The sequence below is a fragment of the Ursus maritimus genome, unplaced genomic scaffold (assembly GCF_017311325.1).
Source record: "Ursus maritimus isolate PB19 unplaced genomic scaffold, ASM1731132v1 scaffold_14, whole genome shotgun sequence".
Taxonomy (NCBI): domain Eukaryota; kingdom Metazoa; phylum Chordata; class Mammalia; order Carnivora; family Ursidae; genus Ursus; species Ursus maritimus.
The window spans coordinates 35,791,318-35,809,491 of NW_024423786.1; the positions used below are offsets into that span (position 1 = coordinate 35,791,318).

General features: G+C 48.5%; 2 protein-coding genes across 5 annotated transcripts in view; one reads left to right on the forward strand and one right to left on the reverse strand.

Annotated features, from left to right (window-relative positions):
- ACTR8 (actin related protein 8) overlaps positions 1-4,309 on the forward strand; it is a 17,967-nt gene extending 13,658 nt beyond the window's left edge. For 2 of the 3 annotated variants that reach the window (XM_008703652.2, XM_040628677.1), the window contains exons 12-13: positions 541-704; positions 1,748-2,025. In XM_008703652.2, coding sequence (XP_008701874.1) covers positions 541-704; positions 1,748-1,891 — 308 coding nt within the window. In that variant the 3' untranslated portion in view covers positions 1,892-2,025. Of the gene's footprint in view, positions 1-540; positions 705-1,747; positions 2,026-3,352 lie in introns of those variants that run through there. The other variant, XM_008703653.2, reaches the window with a different exon arrangement.
- On the reverse strand, positions 3,811-18,109 carry IL17RB (interleukin 17 receptor B). 2 transcript variants are annotated; one of them, XM_040628678.1, is made up of 11 exons: positions 17,970-18,109; positions 15,782-15,806; positions 14,926-15,066; positions 12,987-13,114; positions 12,465-12,591; positions 10,685-10,732; positions 9,062-9,204; positions 8,605-8,673; positions 7,547-7,646; positions 6,409-6,507; positions 3,811-5,235 (listed from the first exon to the last, which is right to left on the reverse strand). In XM_040628678.1, the coding sequence occupies exons 1-11, from the start codon at positions 18,027-18,029 to the stop codon at positions 4,721-4,723; spliced, it is 1,455 nt and encodes a 484-aa protein (XP_040484612.1). In that variant the 5' UTR covers positions 18,030-18,109; the 3' UTR covers positions 3,811-4,720. The 2 variants fall into 2 exon arrangements, with proteins under 2 accessions (XP_040484612.1, XP_008701872.1); XM_008703650.2 differs by having other exon boundaries at positions 17,604-18,086.
- Between the last annotated feature and the right edge of the window lie 65 nt (positions 18,110-18,174).

Sequence of the window (18,174 nt, forward strand, 5' to 3'; positions counted from 1 at the left end):
AAATTACAACTATGACAGGTGCTGCAAAGTCAAACTAAAGGATACTGACTTTCAGAGTTTCTGAATGAGGGATTTAATAAGGAAATTTTATTAGGAGGAAGAAGTGGAGGGTGGGAGTCATGGCAGGGAAGCCCTTCTTGGGGAAGAGCCACTTGAGAGAGATCTAGGAGATGAGTGGGCGTTAGCCTGTCACAGGGTGGCATTCTGGGCAGAGGAAGAGGCCTGTGTGGAGGCCAGTGTGGCTGAGGGGGTAGGGGCCAGGATGAAGCTAGAGAAGCAGTGTGTACATGCCACATTGGACTTTGTAGGTCCCTGTAGAGATTTTGGTCCTAAACCTGCAAGTAGCAGAGTGGGTGGTATGATAACAACATGTTCACATTGGTGTTTTCCAAGATTCTTCTGTCTGCATTTTTGAGGATGGGTTGGAGAGAGATCTTGGAGAAGGCTCTTAGAGTTGTCCAAATGAGATGGCGGTGGCTTGGCCCAGGGTGGTGGTGGGTATGGAGAAAAAGAGTGGACGGAATATCATTGTCTTTTCAGCATCTGATGATACGAAAAAGAAGATGTACAGTTCCATCCTCGTGGTGGGAGGTGGTTTGATGTTTCATAAAGCTCAAGAATTTCTGCAGCACAGAATTCTCAACAAAATGCCACCTTCATTCAGGCGAATAATTGAGAATGTGGATGTGATCACAAGGCCCAAGGTCTGTTGTTCACGGTGCAGTTGGATTATATGCAAATGAAACCAGGACTGATTGTAATTGTAATGCTGTATGTGGACAGATAAAATCCTGGGAGCCATGAGGTTGCGTCTGGGCAGCTCTTTTTTTTTTTTTTTTTTTTTTTTTTTTTAAGATTTTATGTATTTATTCGACAGAGAGAGAGACAGCCAGCGAGAGAGGGAACACAAGCAGGGGGAGTGGGAGAGGAAGAAGCAGGCTCCCAGCGGAGAAGCCTGATGTGGGACTCGATCCCCGAATGCCGGGATCACGCCCTGAGCCGAAGGCAGACGCTTAACGACTGCGCTACCCAGGCGCCCCACTGGGCAGCTCTTAATTAAGGGTTTGGGCAAATGGAAAAATTTCCGTAGGTCACAGATTTGGTGCAGGGAGCTTTGGGCCTAGGGGCCTGGAGTCCTGGTTGTTAGTCCCTGCTAGACTCTCCAGACTAACATGACTGACTTCCAAAAGCCATGCCTTTGGAAAAGGACTGGGTGGGGCAAGGAAAAGACTGGCTGGTCTCCCATCGGCCAGAACAACTCTAGTTTTCGCTTTGGTATTAAGGATCTGTTGCTGATCCCTGGACCAGGGCATCTTTACAGATCCTTTTGGCTTGCATTAGCTTGGAAAGAAACATAAACCCTGGAATTTAGAAAGAGATTGTATCTGTATTTCATTATATCCCACAAACAATTCCTGGGGATGTTTTTATTATATTTAATTTTAATCTTGAGGAAGGGGTTATGGTATCTATTTATCCTATTCTAACTTCAGAATATGGGATCTGTTTGTGGATTAACAGTGAATAGTAGCATGTTCAGTAATAAATACACTAAAGTTTTCTTGTCAGTTGGAACAGAAAAATGTCTGTAGTTCATAGATCCTATACGGATGAGTCTTTAATGCAGCTTGAAAAATCTGGCTTTTTAGGTATTGATTCAGCAGGGGTTTTTTTACCCCCAAAATCAAAGAAATGATATGTATATGTCTTGTCTGCTTTTGCTGAAATACCTTTATCACTTCTCTAGGACATGGATCCCCGGCTGATTGCATGGAAAGGAGGGGCCGTGTTGGCTTGTTTGGACACCACCCAGGAACTGTGGGTTTACCAGAGAGAATGGCAGCGCTTTGGTGTCCGCATGTTACGAGAGCGAGCTGCTTTTGTCTGGTGAAAATGGGCAGAAAGTCACTACTGAAGACCAAAAACAGGCCTCCTGGTATAAAAGACTCTTAAAGAATATATATATTTTAATTTATTGACTTAGATGCTTAAGTTTCATGGAAAATAAATGGATTTTAACTTTTACATGGACAACAGGACATTTATGGATAAATATGAACTTTTCAGTGGTAAATTCTCCTGCCCCTTTCTCAGGGTCGCAGGAGCTCCCTGATGATGTGAAATGTTGCTGTTGAGTGGCTCTCGTATGCACGCCCTGGTTTAAGTTGACCTCAGTGTCATCAGACAATCTCACACAGCCACAAAGGGTGGGTGTGTGACTCGGGTACCTGAGAACCGTCAGGCCATGCCATTTACCTCATGTGTTACGGCAGGCACACATTGTTTTGACTCTTGTGCTCTTAGAATTCCAAATAGGGAGAGAAAAGGTTCATTCTTTCTTTTCCTGTTGGATTACAAAAAAGACTGTGACCAGTTGAGCTCTGGATTTCCAGAGGCAAAGATTTAAGGCTGGGCTGGCTGGCTTTTGTTACTTGACATGCTTCAGGTGGGCTTGGGGAAAGAGAACAATCCTTATCTGACCAAAACAGAACAAAAACTGAAAAGGAAAACACATTTCCTTCCTAAAGCCAAAGAGACACAATTCAGGTGTAATTTAGAATTGTTAACTTGTGCAGAAGAATAAGGTGACTGCTGTGATCTCTGCCAGCTTAATCATCAAGCTCCCAATTTTCTTTTACTTGAAGAATCAAGAGAAAGGTTTTGGAACTCTTTGTGCTCAGTATGATCATTTGACCTTAATCTGTAAACAATCTGGAGCAAAATCTAAGTACGAATAGCTGTTAGCACTAGTAGTCCAGGCCTTGGTGAAGCCTTCCGAGCCCCTGGCCAGAGGAAGAGAAGGCTTTCAGAAGCCGGTCAGTGAGCACAGCCTGGGGTCTCAGAGACCTGGGAGCTCGGGGAATGCCTGATTCCTGCCACTCCCTGCTGGGCGTCTGCTTCCACCATCTGCTCATCCAGAACTGGAGATGGGAGTGGAATGGGAATAGCGGAGGGGGAGACAAAAGTAGGGCTGGATAAGAGATGGAGGTAAGAGTGGAATATAGAAAGAATAGGATGGTTAGAAGTCTCAGAGCGTGGAGAAATGCTGGTCCTGGAGCATTTGCATTAACAAGGAGTATCCTACATACGTGATCAGTAGGCAAGGAACAAAGAGTCCATCAGTATAACAAAATAATTTTACTATTAAAGATATGTGCCTTCAATTTGAAGATTGAATGCTTTTTATTTTTTTAAGTTTTTAACAAAATAAATTTATACTGTATTGATTTTATTTATGTTTTGGGGCTGTTTCAACACAATTTATTAATGGCTACCTAGTTCCAAAAGCAGAATGTGTTTTTGTGTATCATTGTCTTTTTACATAATAACCTATTGCTCTTTTAACTGGTAGATGTTGATTCAGAGGAAGTTGATTTCTGGTCCACGTTTTGACATAAGCCTTGTCCTTCTGTTACCAGCACTTACAAGTGCGGTGAAAACTGGTCATGACAAGTAAGTGAGCTTAACCACATTAAACATACTGCCTCGGCCATTACTAAGTGTTTACTTAATGAAGTTGGACATGGTGAGCTTTTACTCTGTGCTTTCTTATTTTGATTTTTATTTTATCCATAAGACATGGCCCTTTGAGGATAGTTTTAACCCTTCAAAAATACATTTTAACAGTCACCTGGTGGAAGCTGATCCACATTCTAGGGCAGATTCAGTATTGTACTATGTGAAAGAGACAAACATTCCTAGAAAAATTGCACACTAATATAAATGGCCTCTTGGTAACCTCTGCATTAAGAAAAAGATACTTTCAGAGAGAAAAGTCAGAAGACTTAAAATACCATACATATCTAGCTCTCTGGTGATTTTTTTATTTAAGTAAACCATTATAATAACTCATTTATAAAAAGGTTACTTGTAGACGGCTGACTTTGAACAGAGCAGGAATTATTTGTGTTTTGAAAATGAAAAGTCCCATAATAACCAAGACACTCTGAACTCTTGACAGTAACGTCTAATAGGTAACTGTGAGCAAAAGTAGACATCAGGTCTGCAGGTAATGAATGTTGGTGTCCATGTTAAAAGTCACCTGTACAAGAATCGGATAGGACCTGAATCTAGTCCAGAGCGGGAGGGTCCGCTGCAAGTGCCAGATAATACACCTGACGCGTAATGTGTCATCAGGTCAGCAAAGAGGAGTTCAGCTTGTTACTCCCAATTCTGTTTTCTTAAAAATGGCTTTCGTATGTAATGGAGGGTTTTTCACCTGTGAAGTTACTGAGGGAATGCGCAAAGGCTTTCTTAAATTTGGTGTTCACTAAGTTGAGAATGTCACAGAAATAAACAGTTCTCCTTACTGTGCAGTGCATGGGCTTTTCAGGACTGGATGTTGGGCTGGAGGAGGCTCTATCATTGCGTCATTAGACTGGTTATAGTTCTGCGGTGGAATTCTCCTTGACTTTTAGGTATGAAGTTGATTTAGCTTTATAATTATAAATTTAGTTTCTGTCCTTTAGTTGATGCTACAGTAGTTAGCAGTATTTGTAACAGTTTTATCGGCATAAAAGTTTTGATTAAGGTGTATGTATTTAATTATGAATCCTCCCTATTCCTGTTGCTAAATAAAGCAGGTGTATATAAAATCTCCCTGTACATAGTCCATACAGGAAACTTCAGAATCATCTGAGATACTTCCCCCTGTAATGGGAGGAGTAGGAGGGCTTCAAGGCCCCTCACTTCTCATGGGTGGGCTACAGGGAACAGGCCGTCAGCTTCTTTCCTTGACACGGAGTAGTTCTGTACAGAAAGTAGGAGCGTCCTTCATGAGGTGGTACTTGGGGCAGACACTGAGTGCGCTGTATTCGTCTTTGGTGTCAGCCTCTCTAAAATAGACTACCATGTATTTGTGAAGGGGAGTCTGGCTTCTCAGATCGCTACAGAAGAGGTTAAAGGCCAGGGGGAACAGGTCTTGGGAGTTCTCGTGGGGGCTGCCCTCACGCCTGCCACAGGTGCTGTCACACCTGGGGTTGACATCATTGGAAAGAAGGAAGATGACTTTATCCACTGCTTGCTTCTGCGTGGTAAGCCATTGCACCGGACCCATCTCAGCTATTTTCTTTTTCTGCCACTCTTCAAGGATAACCTCACTTCTGCAGTGGTTTTGAAGAAATTCAGCGAAGTTACAAACTGTGTGATGGAAACATATTTCAGATGGGTAGACCACAAGAACCTTAATGGGGGGCAGGAGCGTGGTAGTAGGGAAGGAAGCCTTCCTGGTCCTTTCTGTAAGGAGAGAGCATTTGTTGTCTGTGAACAGCAAACAACAGGCTTTCACTCTGGTCTGAACCACCATGAATAAATGATCCCTTGCTAGGGAATGTTGGCTGAGCACCAGGGACATTGTTACTGCCAGAGGGGAAAATGTCCCCGATGTGCCTTTTGAACGTATCACCTGAAACACACTGATGTTTAAACCTTAAAGATGCTTAAAAAGATGTATTTTCCAAGTCCTTATCACTAAATAGATCCTCTTCAGCCATATCTTTTCAAGTAAATTCATAGAGACTGTTTAGGTTTGAGGTACTTTGTTTTAGGTGGGTGGTTGTACTTGTATTAAGTGTCTTATACAAACGGCCGCCTGAACTGCCCTTCACATCACGTCTTGAGTTAGGTCAACTCGGTAATTGGGCCATCCTCTGTCTGCAGGTGGTAAAGTTTCTGAGTAGTTGCGAAAGTTTAATTGTTACCCCATTTCAGCTGGAACTGAACTGGAATTCTGTATGTGCTCAAAAACAAACTATGTATTTAAGTACTAATAACAGGACAAACCATATCCCCTAAATTGAAGTATTCCCAAGGTCAGAGTTCCACATGGCTTTCTTAGTTAGGTCATGAGATTAATCTTGTTTATCCACAACATCACAAATGACTCAAAGGGTGCATTTAGAATCTGTCTCCGTGTGGAGAAGAGGAGAAGCAGAGGTTTTCAGTGTATCGGTATAAATACTCTGATTTCTGTACTCAAATCCTCGATGTTTTAGAGTTGGCAAGGTCCCTAGAGTATATGAATTCAAGTGAGTGGTGTTCTTATGCCGTGGAAGAATTATTTCTAAAAAGTAGGAACTAGCTTACAGTACCTATTAGAGGCAAAATGCAATTCATTATTAGCTGTCTTTCGCCCATTGCAGTGCTTGTAGATGCCTCTGGTAAAAAGGAAACCAGTGGCAGTCCCCAGATTGGGAGGGCCCCATCCCTGCTTTGCCTTGGCAGATGGGGCCCAGTCATCGTACCAGTACTTTCGGAGAGCTCTACGGCATTACGTCAGTGCTACCTGACTCTTGTCCTAACACCAAAATGTGATTGCCTCGGGAGTCCTCTTCTTTAAAAAAAAAAAAAAAAATCAAAGCGTTATTTCCTCATTCGGTTTTTTTTAAAGAACCGAATTAGAACACTTACCATGCCTCCACATTAGATAGACGCCAACAGACAGCACCCACGTGGCCACCAGCAGAGCTGAGAGGAGGAGAGGCAGCCAGCTACCCAGGGTGCTTCTGCCTGCGAAAACAAAGTGTATTTACCTTCAGTGGAACCAAAGCAAATTGATCTCCTATTTGGAAGCTAAGATTTTCACTCTATACTTTGTAGAAGTTGAGATTCCTATAAAACCAAGGGGCGGGATATCTCTAGGGGGTCTGCAGATTGGTGCCTTTTTCCACGGAGTGGCCAGGCCATTCATTAGATTCTCAAAAGGGCTATGGGGAGGTTAAGAAAGTTCCCCCCAAATCACTTTGGCTTCTTACTCCACATACATAACAGGCATTTTCACCGTGCTAACCGGGGTTTGCATTCAGTTTTTTTGTTCTTTGATGAATTGATGTTATTGTGGGCATGATTACTTAATACACAGTACACAGATGCCATTTTTAAAGGCTATTTTGTTAGGCTGACAAACATGGGGGGTAGTGCTGCCCCCCACAAGCACGTCGGTCAGGTTAGCTCAGGAACCCAGAGGCCCTGTGCCCACACACAAGTCAGGATTGTCAGGCACCTGGCTTGTCAGTTCAGCTGAGCTTCTAGGAATAACACTTTGTTTTGACTCCACCCCAGGGCTAGTTCTGGGAACATTTTATAATTTGTCTTCCTGTAATGAGAGCACGGACATCTCTAAATGCAGACAGATGTTTTCCCAAACATGCTGCTCTCAGGCATCAGTGAGGCGTGACTTTGGGGGCTAATAGTCCTAATTTGTTATCCAAATGTTGGCTGTGTGACCGCACCAGCTAGTCACAGGCCAGGGATGGTCCCTGTCGTACTCTGCACACCCATTTTGCACTGTTCATCCCCCCCACCTTCTTGTGTGTATCCTGTTTCATAAAGGATCCTGCAGTGAATTCGTACACAGAACCTTCGTTCTCAGTCTGCTGTAGCTTCAGACCTCTGCCCCTGCACCCCAGCCCTGCGTGCGCAGCAGGGACTCCCTCCCCTCCCATGGGCCAGGTGCACGCCCTGGCGCACAGCGAATGGGGCGGCGCTTGTGGGGCCCCTTGGGCCCTGAACCTCCCTGACGACCCTGCGAAAACGGCCGGCCACTTACGACTATCCAGGGGAAAGGACATGCCCGTCTGTGGGCAAAGCGCAACTGTTCCTTTGCGTCGGATGCAGTCATTGCCGCAAGTACGGAAATATGGAGTCAGCTGAAGGAAAAGCAAGAGGCTCAGGAAGTTCCCATCATGTGTCAGAGTAAGACCTCATCACAATGCCTGCTTCCACCAAAACCCTTTCTCTTCCATCTTGAACTGCACCCCCATCCCAGCATGTAATGGGATATTTTTTCCCTTGGGTACACACTTCTGTAACAAAGCCCTAAAATCCAAACCAGTGACCCATGACCGAACACCTTCTGACTCCTGACTTGTGAACCTAAACTTTGTACGTGTTGCTAACATGTTGGTTTCCTTATCTAAAAGGATTAGTTCACATCCTAATACATACGCAAATATTTCCTCTAAAAAAAAAACCCAGAGTAGCAGAGCTCCTATTGACAGACACATCCCTGGGGACTAGGAAAGTCTGGTTCCCTGGAAAAGGGATGCCGTCATAATATGTGGACAGGTATCTGCTCCCTCCGGCAAGTCTGAGTACAGCCTTTATGTTCCAGGGGATGAGAAACAAAAGCTCCTTAGATCTTGGGTGTGGCTGTGTGCCACTATGACCCTTGATGTCCCCACATCATAAACTCGGAACTGAAAGAGACTGAGAGCATCTGTGGGTCCAACTTCCTGTTTTCCAGCAGAATCAACGGTGGTGGCTGCCCTTCAAAGTTCGTACATCGACTGCAATCCAAACCTGATTTCCCGTCCTTTGTGACTTCATTTTGCAGTTAGGAAAATTAAATAGTACTCCTGTCTCAGAATTACTCTGAGGCTCTAGGACTAAAAATGGAAAGCCAACAGCCACGAATAAAAGCAGAAGGGATCGTGACCCTGAGGTCAGCTCTGGCCCTCGCCTCCATAGCCGCTGAGACAGGGATCCCCCGTGAACGTCCCTAAGTGCGCACTGCAGGAGGGAGCTCATGGAAGCAGCTGGAAGCAGCAGTGTGCAGCAGCCTGGCCCTGCCTGCCCGGTCCTCCCAAACACCTCATTAAGCCTTACCTGGACCACAGCACCTTCACTTTCCCCTGTCACTGGGATCACCACCGAAGCTCGACTTGGGGGGTTGTTCTGGTGCAGGTTACATGAGACAAAATCGAGAGATGTGAGCCAGACGAATGAGGACACCAAACAGCCAGCGAGGGGACTGCTCTTTCCAAACTGACTCTCAATACACTAAGCTGTGTGAACAAGCATTCTTTTCATACTTCTGAAACGTCTACTTTTGGTTGGTTTTAGATTCTTGGGGACATTTCCAGGGATGTTCCCAGGGACTTGTTTTTCTCTGTTGAATGAATCTGAAGAGCCGAGCACATTTGGACAACATAGTCCTGTCTGCGCTCTGTTAACATTAGAGCCTGTCCAGGGAATCCTGGAGCGTCTACGTTTTTGGTCAATAGGTGTGGAAGGCTGGAGGTTGAGGATGGGGGCAGTGTTAGGGAACGAAGGGATGAAGTACCTCCAGCACGACAGAAAACCCAATTACAATGAGATTTTGGATGAGAGCCATGTATTTGTTTCCAAGGGGGCTGGTTGTAAAATTCACTTCCACTGCCGTCTCGTTCTTCTTACAAGCAGTGATGTTTGGATCCCACAGACTTCCTGAGTCAAGAGAGAATCACATGGATGGAGTTGCAAACTGTCCCTCACTTAAGTCCCCCAAAGGGCTTGACAAAAACGAATCTAAGTTCTCAGGCATACATGCAGAGATACGGGCTCTACTGCACAGTGTACTTTTTATTAATCATTGCTCCCAGAACCTCAAAGTACCTGCTGCCCAGGAAAGTTGAGGGGCCCCCTGTCACTGCTTTGCCTAAGATAGCTTCCCTGGGCTGGGGGTGGTGGGAAGCACAGAGCGGGTTCTGCTCCTGTTCCCAGCATCTATTCTGACTTAAGGGTAGGGTCAGCATTTTCTCCTTCCCAGGATAGGGAGGAGCCACAGGCCGCAAGACATGTCTGAGATTATAGCGCAAGTGAATTCAGGATCAGGACTACAGCTACTAGAACATTCTGGGTTCTAGGAGCTTCAGCCATCAGACCATTCTGCTGCCTTTACTGGGTGTGAAGAAATAAGGAAATGCCTCATCGCTTAGCAGATACTCTGACGGGCCTCCTCTGTGGGAAAAAGTCTGTTGATTGTTGTGACTTGCAAATCAGCACCAGCTTAATTTCCAGGAAGGTGAGAGATGATAGCGAGCATTGTTTCCCCACCTGGGAGAGCATGTCAGGCCCTAGCTCAGAACTGTCTCGAGGAGTGGGGGTCTAGGACTGAATGCAGGCCCTCAGAGCTCCTCACACCCACTGTGCCCTCCAGAGTCCAGATCTCTCTCGGTGGAGGGTAAGAGAGGAAGCACAAAGCTCCACGTCTGCCAAGGAGACCTGCACACAGCTCAGCCTGATGGGGTGCACAGATGGGCACAGGGTTGGGGCACCCGAGAGACAGGGCCTGGTTCCCTCATATACCACTAGCCTCATGAGCGTCCTAAGACTCCATTATCCAGAAATTTACACACGCCCTTGTAAAATCCTTGGAAATGGGACCCTTGGGACTGATTATCCTGAAGGGACTTATTCCAAAATTCAAAGGGTAGTGGCAGGTTCTAATAGCCTCGCATGTGAGAGGTGAACCCCTGTGAAGACACAGGTTGAGAATATGTTTCTAGGTCATGACTTGAGCTAACACTCCCACCTTGAATGTTTGCTAATCCAAACAGAAGGTTCACAGGGTCCCTGTGGCCGGAGGTCAGTGGTACTGCTGTCTGAGCAGGTGGAAGGACTTACAGATTCCCCTCCCATCAGGAGGGCCTCCCATCAGCAGCATCAGCATTACAGTTTGGGCAGAAAGGATCATTTCCCCAAGGTGACGGGTGTTTTTCTGTGCCTGCTGCTGACTACCTAAAGCCACTCAGAGTCAGCCCTTTGGACAGGCTGCTTGATCAATGGGCACAGTGCCGGCCGGGGATCAGACCGCGCTCTGTGCAAACTCCCCTGCTCTGGGCCTCGGTATCTTCACGGAACATGGACTGAGCTGTGTGGGCTCCAGTTTCTTCTAATAACAAAAGCAAATTCTGTATTTACTTACCTGCCTCGATGCACTTTTTTCTGTATTTCATTATGTGGTTCAGGCAGCCTGGAGATTTGAATGGAAGGTTTGACGTTTTAGAAAAAGGTATCTCTGCCCCACTCCCTTGCCAACAAGTACACACAACACAGGCTTACCACACTTGCAATAAATTGCTAGAACATTCACGATGGGAGGTAAGATAGCTAATTTAAATGGGATGCTAACATTTGACTATTAATTACCCACAAAGCGATAGCCAGAGTCTGAGTTAAATACAGTCTTGATCAGAATAGTACCTGTGATCCCCAGAAGAAGACTCAAACCTCTGAAAATGAAGTTTGATCATATATGTAAATACTGCCCCTTCCAGGAGGTGGAGCTTAACCCACCCCTACCCCAGAGTGGGGCAGCTTTAGTCACTCGTCTTCAAAAGCTAGAGTAGAGAAATGGCAAGTCAGGAGATTTACAACGGAGATGGCTGGCAGATGCCAGTGACGTCGTGTGGATGTCACCCTCCCCTGCTAGGAGGCCATGACGACACTCTGCCTCTGCAGTATCTCTCCGAAAACCCACCTCCCCAGGCTAATCATGGCATGAACTTCAGACAGACCCAGACTAGGGGACATTCTGCAGGATGCCTGGCTAGCACTCCAGATTGTCGACGTCACGAGGACTAAAGACTCGAAGCCTGTCACTGACCAGAGGAGACACGAGGACTAAATGTGACTGGAAGAGAACGTGGGCATTCACGGAAAAGCAGGTGACATCCCAATGAAGTCTGGAGTTTAGTTAATAGACATGTACCAATGTTGGTTTCTTAGTTTTGACAAATGTAACCATGGTAATGTAACAGGTTAACAATGGGGGACACAGGGTGAGAGCCCTATGGGAATTCTTTGGACATCTACACAACGCTTTGTATTATCTTTGCAAACTTATTCCCAAATAAAACATTTGTATTTTATAAAATGATGTTTGGGCTCATCGCGAAAGCTGGAACACCCTGGACCACAAGCTCAAAGAACAGCAAGGAATCGGAAATTGCCCCATTTGGCTCGGACACTTCGCCAGAGACCAAGGACAGGACTGGAGGACAGAAGAGGTGACCCAGCCTAGATGAAGGCATGGGGACTGCTGTAGCCAGGTACCATGCTGGACCCTCCATCTGGGACACAATGTCCTGTCTCATGCTCACGGCAGCCCCGTGTGTGACACTGCAGGTGTGATACTCGAGGGAGGGCTGGTTGTGGGCTGTGGAGGTGCCACCCTGCCTCTTGCTGACAGCCCGGGGGCCGACAGGAGGCTGAGACCCAGCTGCTGCTCAAACGCCACAGCCTGCTAGCCAAGACTGGAACGGACGTTGTGCAGGAAGCATTTTGCATCAGTGACAGAGTGGTGAAAGTCGCTGACCAGGAAGGACCGGAGTGGGAATGTCAGCTTCACTTGGGCTGTGTATGTAACCCAGGGCAGATTACTTAAGCTCTCCATGTCTTCAACTGTGTCATGGGGCTCTCCCAACCTCGGGGTTCTGGAAGCTTCGGTGAGAGGATGCAGCTCAGGCTCTCAGCACCAGGTCCGACACAGGAATGGGCTGTCCCCTACGTTTGCTCTGACTCAGTCCTGTCCCCCGCTCTTTGAGGGAGCCATCGTTACCGTGCCGTACGACGGCTGTGTATCACGGATGAGGAAACCAGACTCGGCGAGGCCAAATGCTTCGTCCAGGGTACCCCAGCCTCTCTGTACCAAACCACACGCCCCGCGGCAAGCATCCCAGCAGGACAGGAGTGAGGCAGTTTACCTGGTGAGGTGAAGTTCACAGACATGGAGGGAGGGTCTTCATTCATGTTGGCATTGGGGATATTGTGGGCCCCGATGAAGTAGAGTGTGTTCGGCTCTACAGGGAAGCCTGTGTAGGAAAACGTCCACTGAAAGGCAAAGCGAAGAACCCCTGAATTTCCAAAACACTGCAGTGCAGAGACATAGCACCCTGGCGTGCTGCCCTTTTCATTTAAACTGCCTGCCTTAACCTGCTGCGGGAGCTGAGGTCTCTAGCCGATGTCTGCTGCGGGAACGTAGCCCGCACAGTTGCCCGGGGTCAGTCGCGGAATCAGAGAAGGGTAAGCTTTTAGAGCCGGGATAGAATTTAAGTTCAGCTCCCCTCACTTAGCTGATGGGGAAACGGAGGCCCAGAGACACTGACTTGCCCAAGGCGCAGAGGCCAGCAGCGGCCAGGCACGTTGGGTGTCCAGCACGTCACCCCCACCCCCCAGCGAAGGGGCTGGCCGTCAGGACGGTTAGCCAGGTGCCCCGGCGTGCTCACTCTGCCGCCGGACGGTCTGGTCTGAGTCTGGAAGGCCTCCGTGTAATTGCACCTCACGCAGCTGTGGGACTGGACGTTGCTCTTGCCTGTCACGCAGATCTTGGTGGCCTTCAGGAAGCGAACGCTGGCTGCGGAGACAGGCAAGAGGGCGGTTGTTTCTTTAGCACCTACCACGTGGCCAGCTTGGTGCCAGAGCGTTTACACGACTCATCTCTGTTCACGTTCACAACAGTCCCGGAAGGCGGGCACCCTTGTCCCCCGGGTACAGAGGAGGCGAGTAAGGCTTGGGGGGTTTCAGGGAGCTGCCCAAGCTTACAGAGCTCCTCAGCGACAGATACGGATTCATTCTAAAGCTCAGGCTCTTTCCCCCTCACAGGGAAGCCTCGCTGTCACAGGATCCTGCAAAGGGGGCTCTGGCTCTGCAGTCCTGTGGTGTCTCTTAAGGGGATCGGGCCCCCCAGAGCGTCATCCCCTAACCATGCCAGTTCTGACCACCCCTTCTCTCCCCCATTCCCCGCCTCTCTAAGGCTTACTGCTCCTTTGAGGCCCAGCTCCCCTAGAACAGCAGCTAACAAATGCCAGGGCTTGCTGTGTGCTGGGCACAGGGCCACTGCCTTACTGCCCCACCCACTTCCCGTGCTCTCCTGAGGGCCCTGTCCTGCTCCCCCCTGTCTCCGTCCCCTTCCCGGAGGCCCTGGACATGGAGCCTGCGCCCCTGTGGCTGTGCCTGCCTCCCCCAGCCCCCTGAGCACCCTACTGCGTGGGAACTGTAGCTGCCTCCCCTCTCTGTGCTGGGTACTCCCAGGTTCCTGACTCGATGGAATGTAACAGAATTGAGCCGGTGGAAACCAGAGCCGTGGGCTTGGTTCATGGAAAGAACCCACAGGCTGCCTTGGGGAAACGCCAGGCCCTTCATGGTGCCATCTGGGAAATGGAAAAGTCAGGTACCTGAGCGAGCACTTTCCCTACACTAGGAGGGGGATCATCTCGGCACTTTGGTTCCTTCCATGAAATACAAGAACAGACAGAAGAGTACGCAGATCCTAGGTAGACCACGTGAGGAGTCGTCACACTCATGTAGCCAGTACCCAGGCCGAGGAACAGCCGCGGAGTGCCCTTCCTGCTTCCTTCCCTTACTTTTCTTCCCGGGAGTAACCACTACCGTGACTTCGGACCACTCAGCGGTGCGCTCAGCGGTGCGCTCAGATGTGCACTCAGATGTGAATGTGGACGCCTGCATCCGGTTTCTTGGGTCTGTGAGACTCATCGTACTGGGTTTAGCTACAGATCACTCCTGCTCATTGCTGCCCTGGATTGGTTTTGTGATTCTACTGTCGGGGTTTGACGGGTTCCAGTTTGGAGCTGTTATGAATAACGCTACTAGGAATAATCTAGTACGGTAGTCCCCCCTTCTCTGCAGGGGATGTGTTCCAAGACTCTCAGTGGATGCCTGGAAACGTGGAGAGTACCAAGCCTCCTAGATACTGTGTGTTTCCTACGTACACACCTCTGATGAAGTTTACAAATCAAGCACAAGAGCTGAACAACGGTAACCAATAATAGAAGAATTATAACAATGGACTGTAATAACAGCTATGTGAACATGGTCTCCCCGGAAATATCTTCTTGTGCTGTGCCCGCCCTTCTACGTGGGGGGATGAAGCGAGCTGAATGACGCATGCACGGTGACACAGCGCGGGGCTCCTGCGGACCTGCGGAAGGTATGTCAGAAGCAGGGTCATCTGCGTCCGGACTGCGGGTGACCACAGGTAACTGAAACCATGGAAAGATAAGGGGGGGACCACGGTATGTGGCTTTTGGTGCACTTTTGTATATGTTCTGTTGGGTTTATGCCAGGGGTGGAATTAATGGGCCCCACAGTCTGTGCTTTTCTGCTTTATGTAGACACTTCAGGCTTTATTCCCAGATACAAACTTACCATCTGCCCGGAGTCTCCAGCTGACGTTCATCAAAATGGAATAGTCCTCCATGGCAACACTGCTTTTAACAGGTTCCACTCGGAGGTCCCTCAAGTCTCCGGGGGTCAGAGTGTGTTGGACCATCCACTCTGGAGACGGTCCTGGGAAGGGGCAAAATTGCCTATGACACTCTCCTCCCAGCCCAGTGCAATGCCATCTCCTCTCAGTGACCCACCCTGACCTGTCCTTCATTCACAATTCGTCTCTTCTTCCTGCTAAGGCAGGCCAGGCCAGACATTTCTTAGTGCTGGCTGATTTATCGCCGAGGAGATGCTCAACTTCCTGGCCCCCGCCCACAGCGCACTCGGGACCACTCCACGTGCCTGTCCCGGGGTATCTGACATGCTTGTTAGGTCGGTCCTGCCTTCCCCATGCCTCAGCCTGGACTCCAGCCAGCTAGCCCGCACAACTCCCCTTCCTATCTCCTAACTCTTGCCCGTACCCTCTCTCCTCCAGCTCATCCTTTCCAACCACATTTCGTGGGCAGAAGCCCATCCATTCTTCAAATTCTACCATCTCAAACGCTCCTTCTTCTTTAAAACATTTGCTTCCTGTTCTCAACTGTAAGTGACCTCCCTATCACAGCACTTGATCTCCCAGAAGTGACAGGCTTCTCTTCCCACCCTGAACCCGGTCATTCCTGTCCTGCCTGTGCCCCTCTTACTGGCCAGAACCGCAGCCCATCTGAAACACCGGGAGCTCTGCCTTGCCAGGTAGACGCCTCACCCATATCAGCTAACCCTGCACCTGGTCTCCAATGGCCCACCACCTGGACTTGGGTTCCCCCCAAAAATACCCATTCCCTAGCACACCTACCAGGTTCAGAGCCACACCGAATCATCTGTAAGAGAGAAAGAAACAAAGTGTCATGTTGGACGCTAGCAAACCGTAAGCCTTCATTTGCCAAATCAGACAAAACACCATCTTTTTCTTTTTTTAAGATTTTATTTATTTGAAGAGAGAGGGAGAGTGCAAGTGGGGGGAGGGCAAAGGGAGAGGGAGAAGCAGACTCCCCACTGAGCAGAAAGCCTGATGCAGGGCTTGATCCCAGGGCCCTGGCAGATGCTTAACGGACTGAGCCACCCAGGTGCCCCCAAACCATCTTTTTCTTAAAATGCATATACAAGTGGCAAACTTTTGGAGAAAAGCTGGGCTGATTCCACTTCAGTTTGGGGGAGACTAGGCCGGCTCATTGTAGGCTATCATGAACCTGACGTTAGCTATCATAGACTTGATCTTCAAGCCCGCTCATCATCTCACTTAAAAACTAGAGGTGGGTCTCCACCCTTCTCTGTGCCTCTTCCCCTTCCCTGCTGTAAGCAGGGGTGACTCTCGACCATCATGAAGACCCCTTCACACTCTACTGTTCGACTGTAGATTTTCAGGACCATCCAGAGTATTTATTTATATATTATTTATATATATATATATATTATTTATATATTAGGCCCAAGCTGTGCTAAGAAGATAAACAGAAGAAAGCTATAAATGCAGTCCATGGTGCCTTCCCAGGGCCTTTAAAATAGTCCTCCTCTGATACAGAAGGGCCCACCTGAGCTATAACTGTGATTTCAAAATGTTATCTTTTAGGGGCGCCTGGTTGGCTCAGTCGTTAAGCGTCTGCCTTTGGCTCAAGGCGTGATCCCAGAGTCCTGGGATCGAGCCCCACATCAGGCTCCTCCGCTGGGAGCCTGCTTCTTCCTCTCCCACTCCCCCTGCCTGTGCTCCCTCTCTCGCTGGCTGTCTCTCTCTTGGTCAAATAAATAAATAAAATCTTCAAAAAAATATTTTTAAAAATGTTATCTTTTAAAAAGAGCTTTTAAAAATTATGTATGTATCAGTATCCAAGAAAGGCCAGTACTAAATCCCTTGGAGGTAATGGCTCATGTCTTTTAAAGCAAAAAAATAAAAAAAATAAAAAAAAATAGTACTTCCGTTTTGGAGTAAAATGCTGGACCTAAAATAGTTAACTGTCAGGCAACAGCAAGTTCCAGTGACAAGACCCTATAGGCTAAAAGGCCACCGCTCTGCAGTCTTGGCCCTCTCAGCCTGAACACTTCCAAACATCTTGTAAGAAAGAAGGCAAGACTTTTGATGGTTTGGGTTGTCTGGGTTTGTTAGTCCCTCATCTTTGTCTTTTTACAGCTGAACTTCTAGTAATATCAGACTTTTTTTTTTTTTTTTTAAACAAGCCACTATAGTGGGAGCCGAGTTCTTGTCAAAAGGCTGGTGAGACAAATTTTAGGAAGAAGCAAAGCAGCAAGGGTAGTGGTTGGAGAGATCAGGGCACATGAATGGGGTTTATTTTTCCATAACCATCAACAAGTAACCACCATGTTTTATGCTCTATGCTGTGCTATGAGGGCAGAGATATAGTTTCAAATGCTTTTCGAAAGATTTTTCTTCATTAGTGATCCAGAAGATTCCCTCAATCCTTAAAGGCGCTGGGGAAGCAAGGAAACCGGCCAGAGTCCAACAGATTACCAGCTCCAGGGGCAGGGTACCCCAGCACAGCGGGAGCCCACACGGCAAAAAGAAAAAAAAAAAAAAAAAGGCAAGTGGTAATAGAGATACAGCTCCTGTCCCCAGAGTTGGGCAGACCTCAAGACTGCAAACAATAACAATATTGAGCACCTACTATGTGCCACGCTCTTTGCTGCTGCCTTGCAAGCCCTGTCGTTGTTCCTCACTAAGTCCAAATGAGTTGGGTAGGACTCTTCCCTTTACAGACGAAGACACGGAGCCTCGGCGAGCATAAATGACTGAATCCAGAATGCAGGCTGGCATTTGAGTCCGGGTTCGTCTGGTTCCGACGCCCCTGACTCGAGCAGCCTGAAGCCCAGGGCGGGGACCCGTCGGGCTGCCCCAGAGGGTGCGGACGTGCCCCTTCCAGGCGGCCCTTCGCGAACGAGCGTGAGCTGGGGGGCGGGAGAGGGGGTCGGACGCCGTCGGGGTGCGGGCTCGAGGATCGGAACGCGGGAAAGGGGCGCGGGCGGAGGCTTACCGGCTCCGGGGACACCGCTCCCCAGCACAGCGTGGCCAGGCTCAGCAGCACCAGCGACATCGCGGAGCCCCGGGCAGCCTGCGGGAGGCCGCGCTCTTATCTCGGCGCCCCGGGCCACCCCTCGGCGCCCCGCCTCCCACAGCGCCGCCCCGGCCCCGCCGCCCTCCGGGCGGACCCCTCCCTGGGTGCGGGACGTAGCCGGGGC

Excerpts from the sequence above, each read along its gene's own strand:
- IL17RB (XM_040628678.1), bottom strand. The coding sequence starts at position 18,029 with ATGTCGCTGGTGCTGCTGAGCCTGGCCACGCTGTGCTGGGGAGCGGTG. Across the intron at positions 15,067-15,781 it reads TCGGTGTGGCTCTGAACCTG|GACCGTCTCCAGAGTGGATG; the intron begins GTAGGTGTGCTA and ends GCCCCTTCCCAG. Across the intron at positions 12,592-12,986 it reads CCAGACCGTCCGGCGGCAGA|TGGACGTTTTCCTACACAGG; the intron begins GTGAGCACGCCG and ends TTTGCCTTTCAG.